The sequence below is a fragment of the Argiope bruennichi genome, chromosome 5 (genome assembly GCF_947563725.1).
Source record: "Argiope bruennichi chromosome 5, qqArgBrue1.1, whole genome shotgun sequence".
NCBI lineage: Eukaryota > Metazoa > Arthropoda > Arachnida > Araneae > Araneidae > Argiope > Argiope bruennichi.
This window is the reverse complement of record NC_079155.1, coordinates 100,541,701-100,566,182: the sequence shown is the minus strand read 5'-3', so window position 1 is coordinate 100,566,182 and position 24,482 is coordinate 100,541,701. Positions and strand designations below refer to the sequence as shown.

Below are 24,482 nucleotides of genomic sequence, written 5' to 3'. Positions count from 1 at the left end.
TACATTTTGTCGTTTAGAAAAAATCAGAAGATAATACACTCGATGACTTTTTCAAAATCCACTTTGAAATATTTCATGATGGAAATTCTATTTGTAAATAATGTTAGAAGCAGGAAATGCTCTAAACGCGTTTTATATTTTTCAAATTGAAACGGCCAAATAATTATTTACATAAGAGAATTTGGAAAAAAACGAGTATATGTCAAAACAAAAATACAGAAAGATAGAGTAAAAAACGTGGGAAAATATCCAAGTAGTAGTATTTTTGAAGTCAGACCAGAGCACTTTAGATATCCAGCTTATTTATTTGAAAGGTAAGATATATGCTTAGGGAATAAATAAAATAAATTTAGGAAAATTCCCATTAGATCGAAAGCGCGGTTTTTAAAAAAGAAAATCATTTCCTTATATGTTTGGGACAAGCGGGACCAGATCTAGAGGTACGACTCGAGTGTCAAAAGTGGAACTTTGTTGCCTTATAAAATGAAAATACTTTTCCTTATTATGCTGCGCTACATTTTTTAGCAATCTAAGCTAAATATGACATATATTTGCTAGAAAACAGTCAGAATTGAATTAAACGGCATAATGTCTTAAGATATCCCTTTCATAAATACGGAATTTTGATTTATTTTTGCATTTAAGTTATATATTCTAATTATTTATTTTTAACAAGATATTTCTCAATAGTTTTGTCTCAATGTATAGCGTCATATAAGACAAAATATATTATTTTCGATAAAATGTTTTCATAATTTCCGTTTATTTCTTTAATGAAAGCCTCCAACAGTTATAGATTTTTTTCTTAATTTTAGGAATGAGAAATGATTTCAAATATGTTCTCTTCGAATATTTTAGTGATTAAATATTTCACGGCAACAAATAGATAATTCTTCATTTAGATCATTCACATAAATAATCTACATAAATTCTCCAGTGGATTGTTCTGGTTAAGATAAAACAAAATTTTTGAAAAATAGTTCTTACAAACATTTTGTCATCAATGTGCGAAAAATTAGAAAATTAAATGCTTTTAAATAAAAAAATATTGATTCCAAACATTCTCTAATAAAATTGTAATTATTCCCTTTATAATGTTATTTCTATGTTAGCTAACCTCAGAAGATTTGGTTTGTTATTAAATTCAATGCTGCGAATTTTTTTATTGGTTTTCAGTGACGCAATTGCGATTGTATCATAATATTCAAATTTTTGATAAAATTTTCATTTTATAATTTTGAATGCGGAAGTAAAAATGTAATTCTAAATTATTTATTTATATAATTTTCTTCCTTTTTTCGTTTTTTATACATTTCGTACAGGAAATTCAAATGAATCAGATTAAAAGATTGTTAATAACTTTCACATTTTATAAATACTTTTTCCAGTCTTTTTCATAGATTGAAACAAACAACATCCAGTCTATTGTACCTCCAGAAATTTCTATATAAATAATTAAAAATATATATGCATGACTCATTTGCATAATAAGAACACAGAATGGTTAAAATAGATAAGCACTAAAATAATCAGTTAAACTGTGAGTATATTTTCCCTGGCTTCTAAGCTTTTCATATTTAACAATACTAAATTAATTTGATTAATTAAATAAATTTTATTTATTATTTTCATTTTAATCTCCAAAGTTTGTGTACATCTTTCCTAGCTTCTGCCTTGTCCTATTTAAGACCGCAAATCTCATCAGAGCACACACCATACAATGGTGTTACTCTCAATTTGATGAGTATTACTCTATGGTGAGGATAATGAACAGGTATAAGTTGATGTTGCTGAGTTGATATTTAATCGATCAGGTATAAGTTGATGTTGCTTAGTTGATATTTAATCAAACAGCTAATTCCATGATAGTTTAGTTGATATTTAATCGAATAGTGTTCTTACATTTTCCTGCATTAGCTATTTAATTTTATTAAGACGAATCAAGTTATTTTCAAACCTTGAAATTTATATTTGATCTTGAAAGATAAAATATCAGAAGAAGGTAATTCTTCACACATTACATATGTTAATGCAAATATTATTTTTTTAAAAGTAAAGAAATTTAAAAAGAGCATTCATTTCTTTAATTTTTTTTTCTCATATGATGCATTTCTCTCAACATTATCATCCATGAGTGCCAGATGTGTTTCAGAGTTTTTGCTATTTCAAAACTCCAAGATGCTCTTTCATTAATGCATCTATCTTCAAAAGGCATTCATTTCTAATGGCTTTCGAAATATACTACTACCACTTCTTTCTTTCTTTTCTGAATTCTTTGAAACTTTCTTTTGTTTTGGAAAGAATAGTTCGTTTGCCATATAGTACGAATTTTTCACATACATTAGAAGAATGTGGTATTCCCTAGATATGAGAAATGCATTAGGTTTCTGACAACGGTTTGCGTGCAAGAAATGCATTCTAAGATTACAATATTAACGGCATTCTCTTGTGACAAGAAACAGAACTTTCAAGAATTACATAAATGCAGAATATAGCGGAGAAATATAAAAAAAGTTCAGTCATAGAATGTACGTTTGGACAAAAACGTATGAAACGTTTCAAGAAAACAAATGTTACAAAAAAAAAAAAAAAAAAAAAACATTGACTTTGTAAAGATTTGGAACAATATTTTAACAAAAAAAAAATGATGCAATTGGTTAATAATGCTCATATCTTACAGATTTTGAAACTGTAAACTTGGCTACTCCGACCACTTCTAAGACATTTGAATTAAATCTGACTGACAGGACACTAGTGACAGCATTGGGGGGGAGTAAGGTTGAATTCTAAGGGTCATCACAACCTTACCCGTACAACCCTTCCCATGGGAACCTTCCCGCCATCGGTAGTTGGTAGCCGATCCTCACCATTACTGTACCCATACGGGTATCGAGAACCAACCACCATGCTGGGAGCTTCTCATATCTGAAGTGCCCCGATAGGAGCCTACAGTTTTGAAAGAAAATGTGTTAAGTATCATAAATTAATTAATATTTTAATTGCTATAATTAATACGTGAATGACATCTAGAAGCGTTAAGGATCAAAATAAACACAAAATTGAATAATATTCATGGATTATAATTTTGATTATATTATTAAAAATTTTAATAAATGCTACATTTTATCATTATTTAATTTTACCTATTAATAGTTATGCAAAACACAAAACAATTAGTTTTTAACCTATTGTAAATATACCTGGTAAATTATAGAAATTCCTAGTAATCGGCATATATATTGTATATTGTTTATAATATTGTATATAATTGATAAATTTTGTTGTATGTAATATTGTTTATAAGAATTATATAAACTTTATACATATTTATATGCTCAGTTTAAATAATTCAGAAAATTCATATGTACTGTAATCGTCTGATTTGAAAAAGTAAACGAATATCTATTAGAGCAGATAAAAATAGCAACTGATGGATTAAAATAATGCTGAGTTTTTTAATAAGTAATATTGAATTTACGGAATATAAGATAAAATATCATTAAAAAATATATTAAGTGAATTTTGTAAATTTTCTACGAAATAATGTAATTTTTAGTAAATAAATTTTAATTGATCGCATTCGTATAAAAGAAACCAGAGGAATTCACATTATTGCTTTCAAATCTAGAAGTTGAAAATGGAAGGAAATTGCGAGCTAAATTATTTTCAACACGTTTAGAGTGATTTGTTATTACCGCAGTTAAAAGTTGTTCGTGAGAGGAATAGGCAATGTTACAAACTGCCTATTCCTCTGTAAATGCTATTATTATGAAATGGAAACACATGTCTACTTCCGTGCAATCGCGAACAGGTCGACCCTGGCTTCAATAGACGGAGACTGCAGATGATTGAAGACAGTCGCATTACAAAATTGCTTGAAAATAACTGAAAGAATTAGCGATGAATTCCCAGAAACTTCTGGATTAATAGTCAGCACAATGAAAGTTCGTAAAAATTGATTCTCGTCATGATCGAGAGGTATGTTTTAAATTTCACACTGACGTGACGAATGCGAAGATTCGCTTACAATGTTGTAAAGCTCGATAACAATGAATCTAAAGTACGGCTTAAAATAAAATGCGATATCTTAATCCCAACCCTACATATTTCACTTTGAAATTTTGAAAGAGTAAAATATGGTATATTTCGAACATGTACAATGAAAAATTATTTAATAAAATATTTCTCCTTTCTAGACAATTTACAAATTTTTCTTAATATAGTGTTTTGATAATGCATATTCATATATTCCGTAAACTTAGCATTCTTTATTTTAAAACTCTTCGTTCTATAAGCAAAAACGCTGAGGAAAAATTTGGATTTTTTTTTTATATTTTTGTGCTATATTTATGCTAAAGTACATGAATGACAGACGTGCTATATTTATGTTAAAGCATATGAATAAATATATTGCTATTTTTTTAAATAATAGCTGTCTCTTGTTCAACGGAGGTAGCCAAATTTCCTTTACCTGTCAATTTCTAATTTGGTTTCTTAAATCCTCTCGTGACCGACTCTTTCCAGTGAAACGTGAACTCGTATACATAATTTTACATGGTTGAAGTTGAAAAACATTTTGTCCAGTTAGACTTTTCAGGGATAAATGAAAAATTATTTTTATCCCCAAATATTTTAATACATATTATGGATTATAAAAGAAGGCTTTTTTTATAATATATATTTCTAAAATCAATTTAAAGTAAAAAAAATTACAAATTATTTATTTCGTTTTCTATCATAATTATTACATTTAAGCAGTATCCAAAAAAGTATCTGTGGTAAGGGTATGGTTTGAAATCAAAGGTTCGAGGCTAACACAGTGTTAAAATTTTACAGATTCTTGTGTTTAGTACATTTTTACAGAAAATGCTCTTTATACAATTCTAATTACTTATAGTACATGTTAAATTTGCAATTTACATTGTAATTTTTTTAACAAAATGGTTTGCACTTTAGAATTTGAATGGAAATATTTCCCAAGAGTCATTCTGCCTTCATAATATTTAATATTTTAAATACTAATATTAATTTTTCTTTCTGTTATATTAAACAAATTTTCATCTGGTATTCTGAAGATGTTCACAACCATCATGAATAACTTACCAGATCCACCAACATTTTTTAAGGAAAAATACAAGCTCCTATATATAAATAAGCAAGCAACTATCGAATAAAAGTCAATGTATTTTTATCAAATGTTTGAAAAGCAACACAGTTGCAATATATTGCATTTGCAATAAGAACCTAAGCCTGCAATAAGGATCTGCATGCCTTCTGGCATGATACCTAATTCCCGTTGGCTTCAAAAATACCGAGCGAAGGCTTATCGGGAAGCGTAGGTGAAAGTGGGAGTGGGAGAGGCGAAAAAAAAGGAAATGGTTAAGGTTCCGATTTTTATACCCGAGTGCAAGCCGTAACGAAGACACCCTCCAGCTCATTCTTTCCAGAAAAGTCTTTCGGTTATGTAAAGAAATCGGCAACAGCTAAAGAAGGCGTAAGAGCCTTGTCACACATTCAAGGAAGGAAATCGGCATCCGATCTCCGATGAAAGAATGGCGGGAAAGAAATCTCCTCAGGAAAATAATCAAAACAGAACAGTAATCGATTACAAGTAGAAATGGCTACTCTTGGCGGAAATGCTTCTACTTGGCGATTTTTTTTCAGCAGAAGTAAACGCTTAAAACGATGCGCCAAAAGTAAAAACAGAATTTATTTGTTGTAGCATGCTATGCATTTATTTCTTTTCAAGAATTGAGGGAATTTTTAAAAAATATTTATAAGTATTATGGTAACACATTTATTATTTTGTTCAGTTTTCTCAGGATAGTGAACAATTTCCTGGCAAATAAAATTCTAATTAAAAACTTAAATTTGCTTTTAAATAAAAATCTGTAATAAATAGAGAGCGAAACAGACATTGACTTAAACATTAATGTCATAGAATGCTTCTCTTTGTTTATAATACTTTATGATACATTGCGCTGTACACAATAATTTTTTCCGGAACACATAACTTGAAATGACTTGCGCACATCGGATTCTGAAAGTTTGAAAAATTATTTCAACACCTGATTATTTATCATGCACAAAAGTATAGGAAATTCAAAGTATAAAGGGTTGATATTATTATTTTTTGTTTTTTAATTTAATAGAAACAGTGATGCATAATTTCTAACATCTCTTGGCTCCAATTTCAGTCTTTTTTCTGTAAAACGATTGTTTGTGACCTGTTTCTTTTTTCATTTTGACTTTACATTTTCATTTTTGAGATAATAGAAAATCAGTAAAAATGCAAAATCGTTATTCACCTGAAATATTGTGTATTCTAATTATCGTTTGAAGTTGCAGTTTAAAATGGACAGGGAAAAATGTAGTACAGCTTTTTTTTAAATGATAGTGCATGATACGTGAAATGAAAATGAAATTGTTTAAAATTGCATAATTGTTTATTCCTTTAACTGACAGGTAAAATGTTTTATATATTTCCTTTATTCTACTTACTTATATAATATTTAGTTAGATAAACACTGAATGTCCAATTAAAATATGGGTGTTTCTGAAATGTAATGTTTTCAAAATATTAATTTTCTCAATTTTAATTTTTATCAATTAAAATCTCCGTAAACGTCTTTTTATATTTTTGTAAGTTCTTTAAATAAAAGTAGGAAATTTATTTCATCCTGATGAAACGTACAGTGCGAGTTTTAAGACTTATTTATTTGAAGTTAATTCTCATTGAGAATAGTCAAATTATTTTTTTCACTGAATTAAAGCTTTTTAGGTGAATTGAAAATGAAATTTATGACAGGAAGTATGAATTAAAATTGTATTGACGAAAGGTAAAAAAATGTCATTGTTTTATCAAATGTTCAATCATACGATTTTTTTTCATTGTTGAAAGTTAAACAAGAAGAATTATTTATAATATTTCCATAATTTACTAACCACATAAAAGCAATAATGAATTTACAATGCAGTGAAATTTTGCAGAGAACCACACGTATTATGTCATTGTGTTGTCATAGAAGATATCTCAATTAGGAAAATGCATATACATAATTGATAGGAAATGTGTAATTCTATTAAAACAATAGGGCTTTGATGGTTTAGCCAATACCTATGAGAGCCAGCTGGCCACCAAAGGATAATATTTCTAATTAAAAAGAGGGGAACCAGTCTCTATAATTTAAAATTGTTAATGCAATTCTTTGTACCCATCTAAACAGATAATTTTTTTCTTATTCTACTTTATTTTTAAGTACATAATGCAAACAAAAATCATAAATTATATATTTGTTCACTGTTTGTATAGCATTAACTTGGCAAAAATATTCATCGGTTTGTGGAATTCTTCCTTAAGACATAATTATATCATCACAACTTTGTATTAATGATAGCAGTGTTTTCATTGAATGTTATTATATCAAGCGCAACTTTGCAAGTGGCATGAAATGTATAGAAATAAGTTCTCTTATTCCAGTAAAAGACAAAGATTTCAAAGCCTAGAATTATTTCCACTGAAATATCTGTGGAAACTGAACATTAATTAGCAGTGCTGTATTTTGGAGCATGTGTGACAAATCGTGCTTTCATTTCCAAATCCTAACAAAGCAGTCTTTCAGAAATAAACTATCCATTTGTTACGCAGGAAGAACTTTTAATGATTGAAATGTTGCTATGAAATAAAAATTGGGAAGTGCTGTGAAAATGTATGCCCTTTAAAAGTACATAAAACCAGAAAACATAAAGTTCGGTTATAGGATATTAAATTGTACTTTTAAGTATTTTAAAGTAGATTAATCCAAATGATGGAGTTTAATGATAAGTAAGAAAAATCTGTCGAACCCCAAGATGGATCTAAATTTAAACTTGCTTGCTTATGAATAGATTTTTTACGATTGATTGTTTTGAATTATTGAGATACATGTATGTGTTTACCAAAACATCTCCTTTTCATTCCAACGTCTTATTATCTGACAATTGGTTTCATTCAAAAAGAGAAGCCATGAAAGCCTTATTTTAGCAAATATTTTAACAAACCAAAATGGAATTTAAAACTTTAAAAATCCAGAGAAAATTTTAATATCCATAATTCAAAATTCAATGAAAATGGAAGGATATTTTTTACATTGTATAAGATGGATAAGAAACCGTATTTATTTTTGACACGTGTCTAGAATTGATTAATGGAATACAATTTGTCATAATGAAGCTTCCATGATATCAAGGTAATTAAAATAGAAATATACTATTTGCACAGAAAGGATAGAAAGGATAAAAAAAATACAGATTTTTTTTGAAGTCACACACATCTTTTGATTAACTCTGTGAAATGTATTAAGTTCCAAATGCATTATTTTTCATTTTTAAATTAGAAGAAACTGTATATGTTTTACAAAATATTACATTAGGCATGAAACAATAAACTAATAGCATCTGTTCCCTTTGACATCACGATACTTTCGAAGTTTATTAATTAAATTTTATATGTGATATCAATGTATAAGTTCAAGCATTAGGTATAAAAATTTTAAAAAATCGATATGTAATCTGTGAAAAAAAAGAAAAATAATTTTAGTACTATGGATGTATTTGTTTAGATTTGGACTATATGATTTTGACGACATTGTGCGAAACGAAATATTCTGCGAAATTTCTCAAGCAATACTTCAACTATAAAGAACTATTGTTAAATGAATATGACTGTATTGTAACTTTACTCATCATATTGCTTCTAAAAATATAGTATCGTAAAAATTATAATTCGTCTATGCGTTTTGATAATAAATAGAATGAAGTAAAACCGATTGCAGATTTCTAAAAAAAATGTTATCATATTTCAATTTATTTGCAACGAGAAGAAACAAGAATAAATAAAATTCTTATTGATTATAGGATTAATCGTTTAGAGTCGTTTAGAAATATAATAGATTTAAACAAACTAAACGATTGATAATTTGATTCTAAGCAAGGTACTGCTTTAATTTTGAGTGTAAGGAAAAGTCTCAGTATGTTCTCAGTATTCAGATCCCGTTCTCAAGAATGTTTCATCCCTCGTATTCAGAATTATATAGACATTATTAGACAAGAAGAAGACGTTACTGAAGTCATATCTCAGTTTCAAGTTACTAGCAAACTAGTAAAGCTGTTTTTACAAAGAAATGGATGCGAGCTTTTCGACAATCCCTGCCTAAATTTATATTAATCATGGTTATATATGTAAGTTTCATATTTATGTTTAATGTTATTATTTCTGCATTCATAGATACTGTGTGGCAACAGCAGTTTTTTTTTTGTCATTACTTTTCGCTACTTGTATTTGATATCGCATAAGAAATGTTATATTAATTAAATGTTTGTTCTGTCAACTGCGCCTTTCCATTCTTAAGATAATTTTCATACAATATTACCATCTCTTATATGGTTTCTATATATAGAGATAATAGGAAAATCCCCATTCTATTTGCTTCGTAGATATGAGCCACGCCTTTCTCGTGAACTTCATATTGGAAGTTTTGTAAACAACATGCCACGTGAGGATCAATTTGACCTCCTAATATTGGCCAGAGCCGAAGCCGCAAATTCTGTGTATGAAATGCATTTAGCGAATAAAAGCAGATTTGATTTTCCTTGCAGACCCCATTCGTTTAAGTCAGGAGATCTTGTGTTATAAGACTGGCCGAAACTAGGAAATCATAAACTCTCTCCAATTTTCAAAGGGCCATTTATGATTGTTCGCCCAGTCGGGGCCGTATGCTACGAGATCAAGTCTACGACAGCAGGTAACGGAGTTTTGAAAGTTGTTCATGTGCAGCATCTTCGTCCTTATTGCAAACGAGATACACCAATCATCGAAGAAGATGATAGCTTGGAAGAAGAGAGTGAATCCGCTGCAGAAATGCGAGATCCAGCAGATGACCTCCTAAATGTTCCAGATTGAACTGGACACTCATCGCGCCGATATAGTTTTTACTTGGACAATAACTCATTAAACAATTAAATGTTTTAAGCGCTTCAGTTTAAAATTTGTGACTGTCTAAATTTCGCACTGAGCAGGACCGAATGTAAAGTTGACATTTATGTTTAATGTTATTATTTCTGTATTCATAGATATTGTGTGGCAACAGCAGTTTTGTTGTCATTAGTTTTCGCTACTTGTATTTCGCATAAGACATGTTCTTGTACTTTAATGTTAATTGAATGTTTATTCTGTCAATTGCGTCTTTCCATTCTTAAGACAATCCTCATACAATATTACAACCTCTTATACACAGCGCTCCCACTTAAAGAGGCAATGTCTTATCTTCCAAAAGGAACGACTTTCCAATTTCTTTATCATATAATTTTGTCAGAGCAATGCAAATCAGAGTAATGTTATGTTTGATGTTTGTGTCAACGGAATATTTAATTTTATATTAAAAAAAAAGATTATATGAAGAGCATAACTGCTAAGTTATAATAACGTAACAGAATATGAGTACGTGTGATATTCATATTTCCATTAATGTGGTTAGTGAGTATGTCCCAGTGACGGAATATTGCTAGTTTAAAACTTGAAGTTTTCAAAGATTCACCTAAATTGAGCCTGATGGACTCTAAATACATCGTATGCCAACAATTCTTCTTCTTCTGTTTTCGAAAAATGAAGATAAGGTGTTTATTACTTCGATGTCTTTCTGATTTTGAAACAGCTTTTAGTTATCATGATACATTTTTGAGCTAATGTTCATATATATTAAATGAAATACTGAAATAGCATTTGTATTTATCAAAGATTCTTAAATTAAGATGCTATTCTTAAAATTTAGATCATAGGAAAAGCAATACTCATAACTTGATCTCATTAATTATTAAATTTCATGATTGCATGCAATCTTATTAGTTATATTTATTAGGAAAATTAGAATATTTATCAAGTATGTCGCGTTAGCCACAATTTGCAAGGCCAAATATGACTTAATGAACTGCATGTAACAAATGTTTACGAATTCAAAACATTTTGAATTAACCATATATTTACCACTTGACCGAAACATTTAAAGCAAAGTCACATTCAAATTCCTGAATAGAATATTGATGTTTAATATTACGGTTTGAAATCATCCCATTACTTGTTCAGAATGAACTCTTTATTTATAATAGAGTATGCTAGTTAATTTAAATGTTTAGCATGCATTATTAAATCTTACTTTAAAGTTTATCCTAATTTGAAACAAATATCAAGATTAGATATTTGTGTTTTCTAGAAGACAGCCTTATAAAAATATGTTAATTCGAACTACAAATTTGAAAGAAATTTAGATCTCTAATTACAATAGTTGTTTAAAATATTTATGAATGAATGCTAAGGTCAATATATTAAATACATCACTTACCTGTTTGTGATTATTAATTGATTTAAAAACTTGAATTTATTTTTTTCTTCAATTTTACTAATAGTAAAGGAAAGACACAATTAAAATTTTTTCTTATGAAAATAATTAAAGGGAAAAATATTTTTTATGAAAATTAACAAATAATTTTTAATTATAGATAATATTGTTCAACATTTATTTCATTACAATTTTTATTTGAAAGATAAGTGACTTCATTAAAATTAATTATATGAATTTTTATTCCTCATCATTAATATAAATTTATATTTTGCATCATTAATTTCATAATCGCATAATTACATAATTTCATAATCGCGTAATCACATAATTTCATAATCACATAATCAAATTAATCATATATTTTATGTCAGTATTATCAGATAAAAGAAAAATATTTTTGTAGCCGAGAACATTATTATTAAGAAATTGAACGAATCAGTTTAATAGTTATCAAGAATTTTCCAAAAAATAGATTGCAAGTCTTAAAATGTTTTTGGATATTCAAATAATTCGGCTTAGTGACTTTTAATTTTGATGAATAACTTTTTTATAAAGCTAGAAAATAAATAGTTATTTTTTATATAAATATCTTTTCTGTAAGTAAGAATATCTTCTACGAAGCCTATAAATGTGCATTGAAAAATTATCGATACATATTTTAAATAAGCTCGTGTTGATTTTTACACTGCAATGAAGCAGGGCATATTTGGTCTTTGTTATGAGTTGAACTCAATTTAGAAAGAATCGTATAGGCTTCTTTATTTCCTTTCAATTATTTTTAAGTCATTCTTTGTCTTCTTTCAATTAGTTTTTCTTCAAATTATTTTCTAAGTCTTTCAATATTCTAATTTCAAACTTAAATTAAGCATAATTTTAATTCTTACAATAAATCCGGTTCACTCAAGTATTTTAACAAATACATTGTGAGTTATTAATATTTCAAGAAATTCAAAGACAAATAAATGATTAAATTAATTTCATACATATTTTTTAAATTAAATTCAGAAATTGAAAAATGTTTATTAGAGGAAGTTTTGTCATTCATATTTTAAGAAACCGTGAAGTTTATTTTAAAATCCCCAATTGAGCGATAAGTCTTTAAAGAAGCTCTTTGCAAGTTTTGTTCAACATTACATCAGGCACAATAATCAATAATTTCAGAGAAAGCGGGAAACAGTTAACTCATTACAAAAGAAAAAAAGCAAATTTAATTTTATCGTTTTACAAACAAGAAGAAAAAAGCATTTAAAAGTATTGTTTCACATTTTTTTAAAAATATATTCATATGCTCTGTAATTGCAATCTAATGTAATTCTGCAGTTATGTCATGCATCTTCAAATATGTCTATCTCCATTGCAATCAATCACGCCTTTTGAAAGATTTGAAGTTCTCCACCATTCTTCATCATTATAATTAGTGTGATGAAACACATTGCCAAAAAATATAGAAAGCCATATAATTTTTTAAATAAAAATTACAAGCTAAATTTATATGAACTAAAATAATAGCTTGCTCGAAAAGCAAGCGAAAGATATTAAATCCAATGATTGATTAAAAATTCTAATGGTAATATTCCATAGAAAATATAGCTTCTAATTGCATTCAATAAATTTATCATATAAGAGTTTGCAGTTACAGATATAGAGTATGAGAATGTACTTTTTTAACAAATTGAAATTGGAGATTTATAAACACTTTAAAACACCATGGAAAATGTAAATTTTTGTGGACAAATATTAAAAGGATCAGTTGTTTTTTAAAGTTCCTTTGTTTTTCAACAGTTCCTTTATTTTGGAACTCAAATATGAATTAATCATATGAATTAATTACAAATAAAATTTAGTACTCACATCTATGTCTAATCCTGGAGCTGGGAAAGCCATGTACTGTGGGGATAGACTCGGAAAGAATCTGAAAAACTCCACGTGGTCCTTGTACCACTTCACCGAGTAAAGTTTCTCCTTTCCAAGGTCGTAGAAGCAGGTGAGAATAGCTGAATCGCCCGGAACTACCAGAGAAGGCACCTCAAAACGGGTGATTTTGAGACCGATGCTGATGATAGGGAAAACTATGGAAGATTCATGGTAATTTTCAGTTCAGAAAAAAAAAAATAACTGTTATTACATTCCAAATGAACAAAATTTTCATTCGTCTCCTATAATTAGTACTGAATTGCTTTTTGATTTTATTAAGTTTGTCACAAAATTAACTCAAGATTTGAATTTGCAATCATTCGTGCATTATAATGTTCGCAAGCCTATTAAAATGGCCATTTGACAGCTAATAATTTAGGGTTAGGAAAAATGGAACGTTACATGATAGGAAAACATATTTTTATCGTTGAGCAAAATTTCAAAAATAATGAAACTCCGACGGTTACAGTTTGAACATTTGAGAACTGACCCCTAGATCGCTTGATTTAACACCATTGGATTTTTTATTATGAGGTTATTTGAAGTCAAAGGTTTATGCCGACAGGAACACAAGCACACGTGAATTTCAGAAAGAAATTCATCTCTTCATCAACGAAATTCAACCACATTCATGCAAAATGGTCATGGAAAATTTCGACAAAAGAATGCATATGTGCCAGTAAAGAGATGGGTACTTTTTGCCCTATGTGTTATTCCATACATAATCCTATCCTATGTACTTTATAATTCAATAAAAATATAACAATTTAAAGCAAATAAAAACTATTTTTTTTTCATTCAAATTTTGCGTTAAAACGCTGTTTTATCATGTAATGCTCTCTTTTTACTAACCCTAAACTGTTATGAATATTTAAAGCTTTATAATTTGACAATTTTTAGTCACAGATGTTTTTAGTTGTACGTTTCAAATTTATTATAAAGAAAGGGAGAAAAAAAATAAAAAAAAGGTAAAACATTTTAGGTTGTTTTTTTTCTTCTCAGTAACGTATAACTATTTTTATGAAGAAAAATAACATTAATTACTGTATAATTTTGTGATAAAACTTTAACCCAATTTTTTTTATTAATAAAAGTTTTATAATATAAATTTGATTTAATAAAAACTTTAAATGAAATTTAGGAAACTAAAATTAATTAAGCAAGATAGTATTGAATTTAAAATTCATTTATTAAAAAGAAAGCGTTATTTTTTTTTCTTGCAACAAAAAATTAACTAAACACTTAAACAAACAAACTAGTTACTAAATCAAATAGACCTTTCATAAAAAAAATTACAATTAAATAAGAATGGACAAATTCATTTTAAATAATTAACAAAATTAATTTCGCTTCTTACGTTCTCTTCCTTAAATTAATAATACATATTGTTTAATTCATATTGAATTCTTAAAGAAAGAAATTAAATTGATTTCACTTACTTATGAGCCAAAGCGCTTCTCCTAACATTAGGGATATAGAAAGTAAAATGGAAATTTCAAAAATATCGTCTTTTTTTCATAAACAATTAAGCATATCACACTTGTCTGTCTTAGGATTACAGTATCCCATTTAACTGTTCTGAAATATAAAAAAAAAACAGACAATAAGATACATTATACTTAATATATACATTGAAAAATAAAGTAACAGAAATAGTGACAAAAATTGAATGCTTCTTTAATATATTTTTCAATAAAATATTATGAAGAATAAAAATTAAAATTCAATATTACGAAATCACAGATAATTTGTTTTCAGCCATCAAATTTGCATGCATATTATATTTTCTAAGAATAAAGTATTTGCTTTGAAATTCCTATTTTAATATTCTCAATTTCTATTCATTGCAAATTCTTCGTATAAATTTAGTTGTACGAAGTTTGCTGAGTTCTAATTTCCTATGAATTCATATTTTTAGTAAATATGTTTTAATTTTATTCTTAACATTCATATAAAGAAATTTAGAAATACTTTCTTTTCTAAACATATAAATTAATCATCGTTTCAAATCGAGCTTAAAAATGTGGTATTCCAATAAATATACAACCTTATTAGTCATATCTTAAGTTTATATTGATAAATATATATAAATACAGAACCTTTTTTAAAGATATGTTTAATTTTAAAAATGTTGTTTTATTCATAATGCAAAACTACATATAGTATTTTTTTAAATCAATTTCTGAATTATTTTGAATATAATTTTATTTAATTTATTTAAAATGTTTTTAAAGCCTGGTATTAATTAATGAGTAACATTTATAAATAATCTTTGGAAAAGGAATATAAAATTATCATACCATATATGAAGCATCATTCTATAAAAGACTTCTAAGTCCTTTATTTTATGATAATAGTTTAATAATTTCTTATTAAAATAGAATTTTTAAAAAAAACTTTTGTCTTTTAAATTCAATGCTAGGTCAAATTTTGAAAATGTTATCAACTCAGTTTAAGGAGTTGCAAAGAGTTCAATGATGGCATTTTAAATTAACTGTAGCGACAGATAGAACTAGATACACCAGTAATCGCTCAGTGTTGACTTTGCCAGAAAAGGCAATGTTATTGAAGTTGTACTATTAGAATGAAGAATCTGCAATTGCAGCATTGCGATCCTATCGCCGTAAGCCGGATAATCGAATGGGTAAATGTCATGTGATAAGTGTAGCTGTGAAGAAAATGATTACAAAGTTGAAAGCCACGGGTTGTTTTGATGATCGCCCATGTTCTGAATGTGACGTAGTGGATCGTAGGTGAATGACGGCCAACATGTTGAGCATTTTTTACAATAAGTATATAGACTTGCTAAAAATCAATTACTATGCCAATTATTGCTTCAAACCAAAAACATGAATCATTATTTGGAAAACATTTCCCCCAAATCATGTCTAATGCTATCTGTGAGGAAGAATTATTCCTTAAGAATTAATATAAGAAAGTCCAAATTTTGGCTGCACCATAAAATTCAGCTTAATAAAATTTACCAAAATTTTCAATTCTGACCCACAACATGAATCCTTATTTCGAAAACATTGACCCAAAACGATGCTTAAGTCCTTCTATGAAGAAGAATTATTTCTTAAAATTAATATAAGAAAGTTAACTTTTGGCGGCAGCATAGAAATCAGCGGAATATATTTCTCTGCCAACTGCGGGACAAATGAACCTATGCTAGCATATTGATGGATTATGTGGGATTCAAAAGGAGCTCCTTCTGCGAGCGAAGTTCTGCTCTTAAGGAAGAATTGATAAAGAATTCTGAATAGTTCGCCTGACGATTAAAGAGATGGAAATAAATATTGTTAAATTACCTTTGACAGGACCTTTCTGCTTTGTATTCGATTTAATAAAATGATTATTTGATTCTGTTAATGAAGTGGTAAGACTTTGCATAAATAAGTATTTCTGTTAAAGTAACAATACTTAAACTAACTGACGATATTCAGTGTAAATATTTTTATATTATCATTATTATTAAGCTGACAGTGGATTCTATTAGGCACTTTTGTGAATTATTCGCTTAACAGTATGACATTTTTTATGCATTTATATTAAAATATAAATACTTCAAATTTCTTAGAAAGCATTTTAAAACGAAATATATTATTTTTTTAAAAAAGTTAAAAGATATATAACTTTTAAAAATTTCAAAATATTCCAGGCCAGGGTAGTTAATTTTAATTTTTTCTATTACATTTTTCTTATAATCTAATTACATTTATTTGGAAGTAAACTGCGTAAGAATTTGTAATTCCAGTTAAATGCTAATTTTTATTAACATTTTTATCTACACTTATTGGATTTTCACAGGAATTTTATGCTTTTCTGAACTAAAATTGACTTTTAACAATCTAACAAAACAGAAAATATAAAATGTGTACTCTGTTTTCTTTTTATGTTGAGCCGAAACCTTTATTATTAATTTTATTTAATTTCTTCAAAAATTAATACACCTGGAATTTTTCCGAGATATTTAAAACTAATTACAATATTATTTTGAGAAAAAAAATTAGGATGCCCATTTTTTTTCTTCTAGACGGTTCAAATATTTATTTTATTGAAGAATAAATTTTATAACACTATTTTTGTTTAATATATTCATATAATTGGCGATGAAACTATAAAAGTAAAATTTCGTGTATTTGTCCATTTTTACTTATTTTAAATTCTACTTATTCTTAATGTAATTAAAGCATATGTTTCGAAAATTCAACATTTCTTATAAATTTAATTAATTGATTGTGAGAGATTTCCTATTTTACATAATATTAAATAAAACATGAAATTATTACTAGGCAATAAATTTTACTTATTATAAAATATGCCTTATATAAATGCAAAATACGTCAATTTAGTCACATACAACAAGAAAATGTATTTTAATATGTATTATATGTAATGTGTTTCAGTTTTTATATTGGAGTGAATATTTTTTCTTATACCCATTAATGTTTTATAAAATAAGTCGAGATTTTTTTTTAGCGAAAACTGATGTCGAACTTATAGTTGCCATTTAAGTTCAAAGAAATTAATAAATGTTTTAAAAAAAAGATATGTTTAATGATATAAAAAAACATATATTTGGGAATAAAATAAATTTGAATTTGAAAGAGAAACACATAAATGTCCCAATAAAAATGAAAACAATCTCTGAAGCAAAATTTATGATCTCACTTTTATATTCGCTAAGAAAATAGTTTATTAATTTTTAATTTTGGCAGAAAATAATTCATTACTAATGTATGTGAGATAAATATTGCTATTTTTGGCATTCGTCCACTCTCTTTCTGTCTTTCATAAATTCCGAACACTTTATAAACCTCAAAATTAAGAAGTGGTTTTAAAAGTAATTCTTCAGCATGTCATTTTAATATATTTAAATAGAATAAAAATTTGACTTTAAATCAGATAAGAAAAATAAGCTCATTAATAACATATTCTGATGCAGCATAATTCTGGATTGATCGTATACTTTTGCATAATTCATACCGATGTGAAACCTTTTATTCGAAAAGGGAATTAATTAGTAATATCTAACAATTTTATTTATTTCATAGTTATAAATATATTTGACTGATTTTTCTTGCTCTTACAAATGTATTAAAAGATTAAAATTTTATCTATTAGCACATTGCCAGATGATAATAGAATTTTAACATTTAAGCAATTGAATAATCGGCCAATCAGTAAATTACACTGAAGAAAAAATATTAAAATTAAAATACCTTAGTTATTGTTTTCTGTGTTAAGACATATGTTTCTACATCAGTTTCAATCCTTGATTTATTATCTCATCTACTTCTTAGTAATTATTGGCAGATGCATCAATTAAAAGATCAATTTATTCAAAATAATTCGGTGAATGAAATATTTTGTCACTGTTAATTAACATAAGCGGAATGATTTGAATTGATCCCAAGTTTAATAACATTTATTATTAAATATGATAAATTAAATGTACGTTCTACCTAATTTGAAGATAAATAACTCCCCAAATTTTTTTCCAAAGAAATTCTTATCTCATGTAATTAAATTATTTCTCTGACAAACAATTTGTGTACTTTTATAGTCGTATTACGGTCACTTATTTACGCACCAAGTGTAGCGAAATAAGTTTGTGTACATTGGCAATCTCAATTTTTTAAGTCATTTGTTTTTCTTAACTTTTCGTGCGTATGCTTTCATCCAATTATACCTTTAGGAAGATAAGTCAAAATAGAATACTATTTTCTCAGAATGTATTTCCTCTTACATAAATGAATTATATTATTAAAATTTAATTTGAAAGTTTGATTACAACGAAATAAGTTCTTATGATAAAAACCCCTATTCAGATTTTGAAATATCAATTACGGTTTTCAAGCATACTAATCTTCTTATGTTTTTCGCATGCATTTGAATATTAACTAAACTTATTTTTGTATACTAAACTTTTGCATATTTTCGCATGTATTTGAATATTAACTAAACTTATTTTTGTATACTAAACTTTTGTATATTTTCGCATGTATTTGAATATTAACTAAACTTATTTTTGTATACTAAACTTTTGTATATTTTCGCATGTATTTGAATATTAACTAAACTTATTTTTGTATACTAAACTTTTGTACATTTTCGCATGTATTTGAATATTAACTAAACTTATTTTTGTATACTAAACTTTTGCATATTTTCGCATGTATTTGAATATTAACTAAACTTATTTTTGTATACTAAACTTTTGTATATTTTCGCATGTATTTGAATATTAACTAAACTTATTTTTGTATACTAAACTTTTGTATATTTTCGCATGTATTTGAATATTAACTAAACTTATTTTTGTATACTAAACTTTTGTACATTTTCGCATGTATTTGAATATTAACTAAATTTATTTTTGTATACTAAACTTTTGTATATTTTAGCATGTATATGAATATTAACTAAACTTATTTTTGTATACTAAACTTTTGTATATTTTAGCATGTATATGAATATTAACTAAACTTATTTTTGTATACTAAACTTTTGTATTATATTGTCTCAAACATTTTGTATTTCTACAACCATCTTAAAATAGTAGTTCATGTTTTCTGACAAATTCAAAAATATTTCGAAAACATTGAAAATTTACAAAGCAAGATATTTGTCTTAAATTTGAATTTTGAGTAATGTTATTATAAGGACCTTTTTATAGATTCGAAAATTTCTATATGGCTTACTTGCTTGTAGGAATATATTAAAATTCTTAAAATTGAATTAGTATATATGAAATATATAAGAATTTTATTCTTTTTCATAGAAAAATGTAGTCATTCCTAGCTTTAGTTTATTTTACTGATCTTCTTCTGGTAAATATTGAGCTGATATAATTACCCGACATTGTCATATTGCATTTATCAACATATGGTGCTTTCATTCGCTTTCAACATATTACATATTCATGAATCTTTTATGCTGTAGAACTTTCTTAGCATGTATTGCAATGCTCAACTCATACTAGGAGAATGTTTTACCTTAATTAAGATTAAATATATTTTTCCTGGTCTTTCTTACTTACAAATTCATAGAAGTGAAATCTTCAGAATTTTCTTTCTAAGGGCGAAACTATGGATATGTTTCGGATACTTAAACAATTTTTCTATTCTATCCGACTCAATTACTGCAGTTATGGTGGCCATCTCTCTTTTTGATAAGAAAAATCTAGAAGAAAATTGTTTTAACTATAAAACGTAATATCTTTTTTGGTTTACATTTTCATAATCCGGCACTTACAAAAAAAATTTCATCAGATAAATTATGAGTACTTTATGCATAAGACTCCTTCTAGATATTAATTGGAAACTTATGCTTGTTTTTACAAGAACATGAAAGGATAGAAATCAGTGCTAGGAGAAATTTTTAACTAGAAACCTAATTTTAACTAGAAAGTGTTATGCGTCACTAAATGACTGTAGAAGTGTAATTTTATTTTGCCAAAAGAATTCGATAATTGAATTTCTATGATTATTACTAACTGTAGTTCGAAATGGATTTTGATTGATACTCTGGCGTGTTATGAGATTTCCTGGTAAAAAATAACTTCAGTTATATCTTTCAGTAGAGAATCATACGGAAATTTCATTTTTCATCAAATAATTTGTCTCAGATGCATAATATCAGAAAAAATAAATCAGAAATTTGACAATAGTATGTATTAATGAAGGCACAGTTAGCTAGAAAAACCTGTTTATAGCAAATATAACGAAAACGAAAGGCACATTTACACATCTTTCAGTGTTATTTCTTAAAATTTGTTTATTCTAATTATAACCGTGTGAAAAGAAAGTGAAACCAAAGCTTTCCTAAGCGCTACTTATTCATTCGCTACTTTGAATATACTCACGGTAAGTCGCAAAAATTTATATATTTTTTTAATTGCAGAATACAATATTAACGGGTAAGATTCAGTTTTTCATTTTTTTTTGTTTGGGAACAGGCCAATGTTTTTAACTGCGTCTGATAATTTTCAGCAATTAGAATTTAGGAAAAATTAACATATAATAATTAGAAATAGACTTTTATAGTAATAAATATCCACATGTTTCATACATTTGAAATTATTTATTATAGAACAGGAAATGATGTTAAATCTAGACATATGATATCGTTCTGTTCTATCAATAATACTTATCATTCTATGTTAGGTTCTCAACTGATACTTTTAAAGAATTCACCATGGGATATATATATATACATGATATACAATATATACATGATACATGATATATGATACATATATATACAATATATACATGATACATGATATATGATACATATATATACAATATATACATGATACATGATATATGATACATATATATACAATATATACATGATACATGATATATGATACATATATATACATGATATATGTTACTTTTTTTGGCTGAAATTTAATTAATAACCGTTTGAAACTTTTTGACGTCATATATGAAAAAATACAATAAGAGAATGAACATCGATGGAGAAGATAATACAATGTTGAAGGAGAAATCTTAATACGATGATTTTAATTCTTTTCAATAAGAAGTAGAATTTATGATGATGGAGGAAGTGACTTTTTTCAAATTATCCAAGATTGATTTTTTCAAAAATTATGTTTTTTTTTTTTTTTCAATTATGTTGAAGCTACTCGAATGAATAGTTACCATTCACGATTTTGAGAGGTTGATGAATTTATAGTGATAAGCTAAATGCGATAGGCTTAAAGAATGCTATTTTGATTAAATAAAAATTTATTTTGGTAGTTAATGATAATATTTTATTTTTCATATTAGGATGGAAGTTATTATATTAGACCGTATCGCTTTTTTGTAGTAGATTTTTTTTTTTTTTTTTGCTTCGCGAATGTTAGAGAAGATTCAGTTAAATATGAGACTGAACATTCTATTTAAACATTCTGCTTTCTACGAACTTTATTCTTTCTGCTGTGCAATCATACTTCTTTGCATTACTAATTTAAAGTGAGATTTTAAATCTTGGACATGTCCTTCGCATATCATATAAATTTCAGTCATTTTTATAGAGTCATTTTTCCTCTTTGAAATTGGAAATAGTATTATTGGAGGGAAATTGAAGATTTTATCATTATAAATTACTTCAAATTAAATATATTTACAAATAATTATAATAGTTTATTTGCAATATGAATTTATTAAGAAGTAATAAAAAAGCAGTGCTCTGATGTAGTTGGGAATAAGTGGCAAAATGAGTTCTGATGAAAAGAGTGGTTTCTGATCATTTTAAATATACTTTTTTTAAAATCAGTTTTTTACTGTCATCAGACACCTAATAGGTATACCAATCTCTCCATAATCTCCGGAGTAATTGGAACATATCAGGGTAATTATGAACGTCCACTGTACCTGAGAGCATTAATTAATGAAATAATTTGGGAGAATGCTATTGTTTTATGAATTTTTTTCAGATCATGAATGGAACTGACATAAATTATAAGCTTATTTTCCTTTTTAAAGGAATGTTTTAAATCGGAAAATGAAGTTTTTATTAATTCTAACTGATCTTATGATGTACTAATTCTAAAGTATATTACAAATGTAGTTTTTGATTAGAAAACTGATTTCATACAATTCAAAAAATATCTGAATTTAATTATTTGGATAAATCATCCTTTAAATCATTCCGATGAAAATTAAGTGGTTTCTGAACACAAAGTATTAATTTTGTTAATAAAAAGAAACAGTAACATAACAGATTTATTCTGTATACAGATATAAAATATAATTATTTGAAGTATATCTAGATATCTGAATATAGATAATTTATACCTATTTAATTTCAATCGCACTTTCTCAAGATATAATTCGTATTTTCTGATCAAAGAATATTTTGAATCAAAGAATAATATTTAAATATAGACAATTAATAAACACTTATCGCTTGAATTTTCAATATATTATAACTACTTAAATATAATAAATATCCATGTAAAAATCAGAGATACCAATAAATATGATAAAGAAACAAGCTATTATGATATTTCATTTCATAATGAGAATTTTCTCGGTTCTTATTGAAAATAAGTATAAAACTGAATCTGAGAATTGTTCCTAAAGAATATTTTTAAATACATTATTACTAGTATTTATTAAAAACCAATAGTATTGGTAAATAACTAGTAATAGCTCAGAAATATTGTCAGAATTTTTTAAAAATGCATACATATAACATCGTACAATTTTAATTTTGAAGTGAAACAAAACAACTGTCTTAAAAAGAAAATATTACTGTCTTTGAAAAAGAAAAAAAAGTGATACTTTCATCAGATAACTTCAATGATTGCACGAAAAACTACGAAGAGATTATACGATAAATTGAATGGTTTCCGAATGATTCTTTCGTAAAATGTCAATAAAATTTCTTAAATAGTAAACAATAGTTAATTCTTTTAAAAAGGAAAAGTCATCTTATTGTCTAACATAGGGGATGAAAGATAGAAATCCATATTTTATGTCTAGGGTTAGCTCTCTGACGGCGCTATCTTGAAATCCTCCTTTTTCGAATATAGCTTTAAGGAATTTGAATTCTTTATCCTTGATTTTATATTTCATCATTTTCTTCCAAAGCATTGGCAACAGAAAACTGATTTCATACCTTTTTGTATCTGTTCCATAGGATTTTTTAAAAATATTTTCTAACAATATTTTTTATTTCTTTTTTTTATATTTTAATCAGTGAATAAGCTAATTGATTTTTCAATAGTAAAATGTTAAAATAATTTGATTTTGTAAATACAATTGCAATTGTCAGAGCAACGGTTCAATATTTTTTTAAAAACTTACTTATATTATTAAAATACTGAAAGATAGATTATTTGAAATTTGACATTTTAATGCTTAATTTTTTTTCTACACTGTATTTTGTTGCAAAATTATATTTAAAATCAATTATCTTTCGAAATTCAGTAATTGAATAATGTGCTGTGGTATTTAAAAAAATAATATTGTAGTAATTTATGAATGTTTTGTATGATTCTAATAATGGAATATGCAATTACTTTTATTACTGCAGTTATTTCTGACTTAAAATTTAAAACCATTAAGGTTATTTTGTTTCAAAAATAAATAGTTCAGTTATCTGATAAAATAAAGATGATTAATTTTTTTCTGTATTTATTTTAGTTCTATAAGAAATTCTTAAAAAGTT

General features: G+C 26.5%; 1 protein-coding gene across 1 annotated transcript in view; it reads right to left on the bottom strand.

The window, feature by feature from the left end:
• The window catches only part of LOC129969484 (uncharacterized), a 148,099-nt gene that overhangs the window by 13,167 nt on the left and 110,450 nt on the right, over positions 1–24,482 (bottom strand). Inside the window, exons 2-3 of the mRNA XM_056084078.1 lie at positions 14,729–14,867; positions 13,227–13,444 (exon numbers count right to left, since the gene is read on the bottom strand). Of these exons, the coding sequence (XP_055940053.1) occupies positions 13,227–13,444; positions 14,729–14,756 (246 nt within the window). The 5' untranslated portion in view covers positions 14,757–14,867. The remainder of the gene's footprint in view (positions 1–13,226; positions 13,445–14,728; positions 14,868–24,482) is intronic.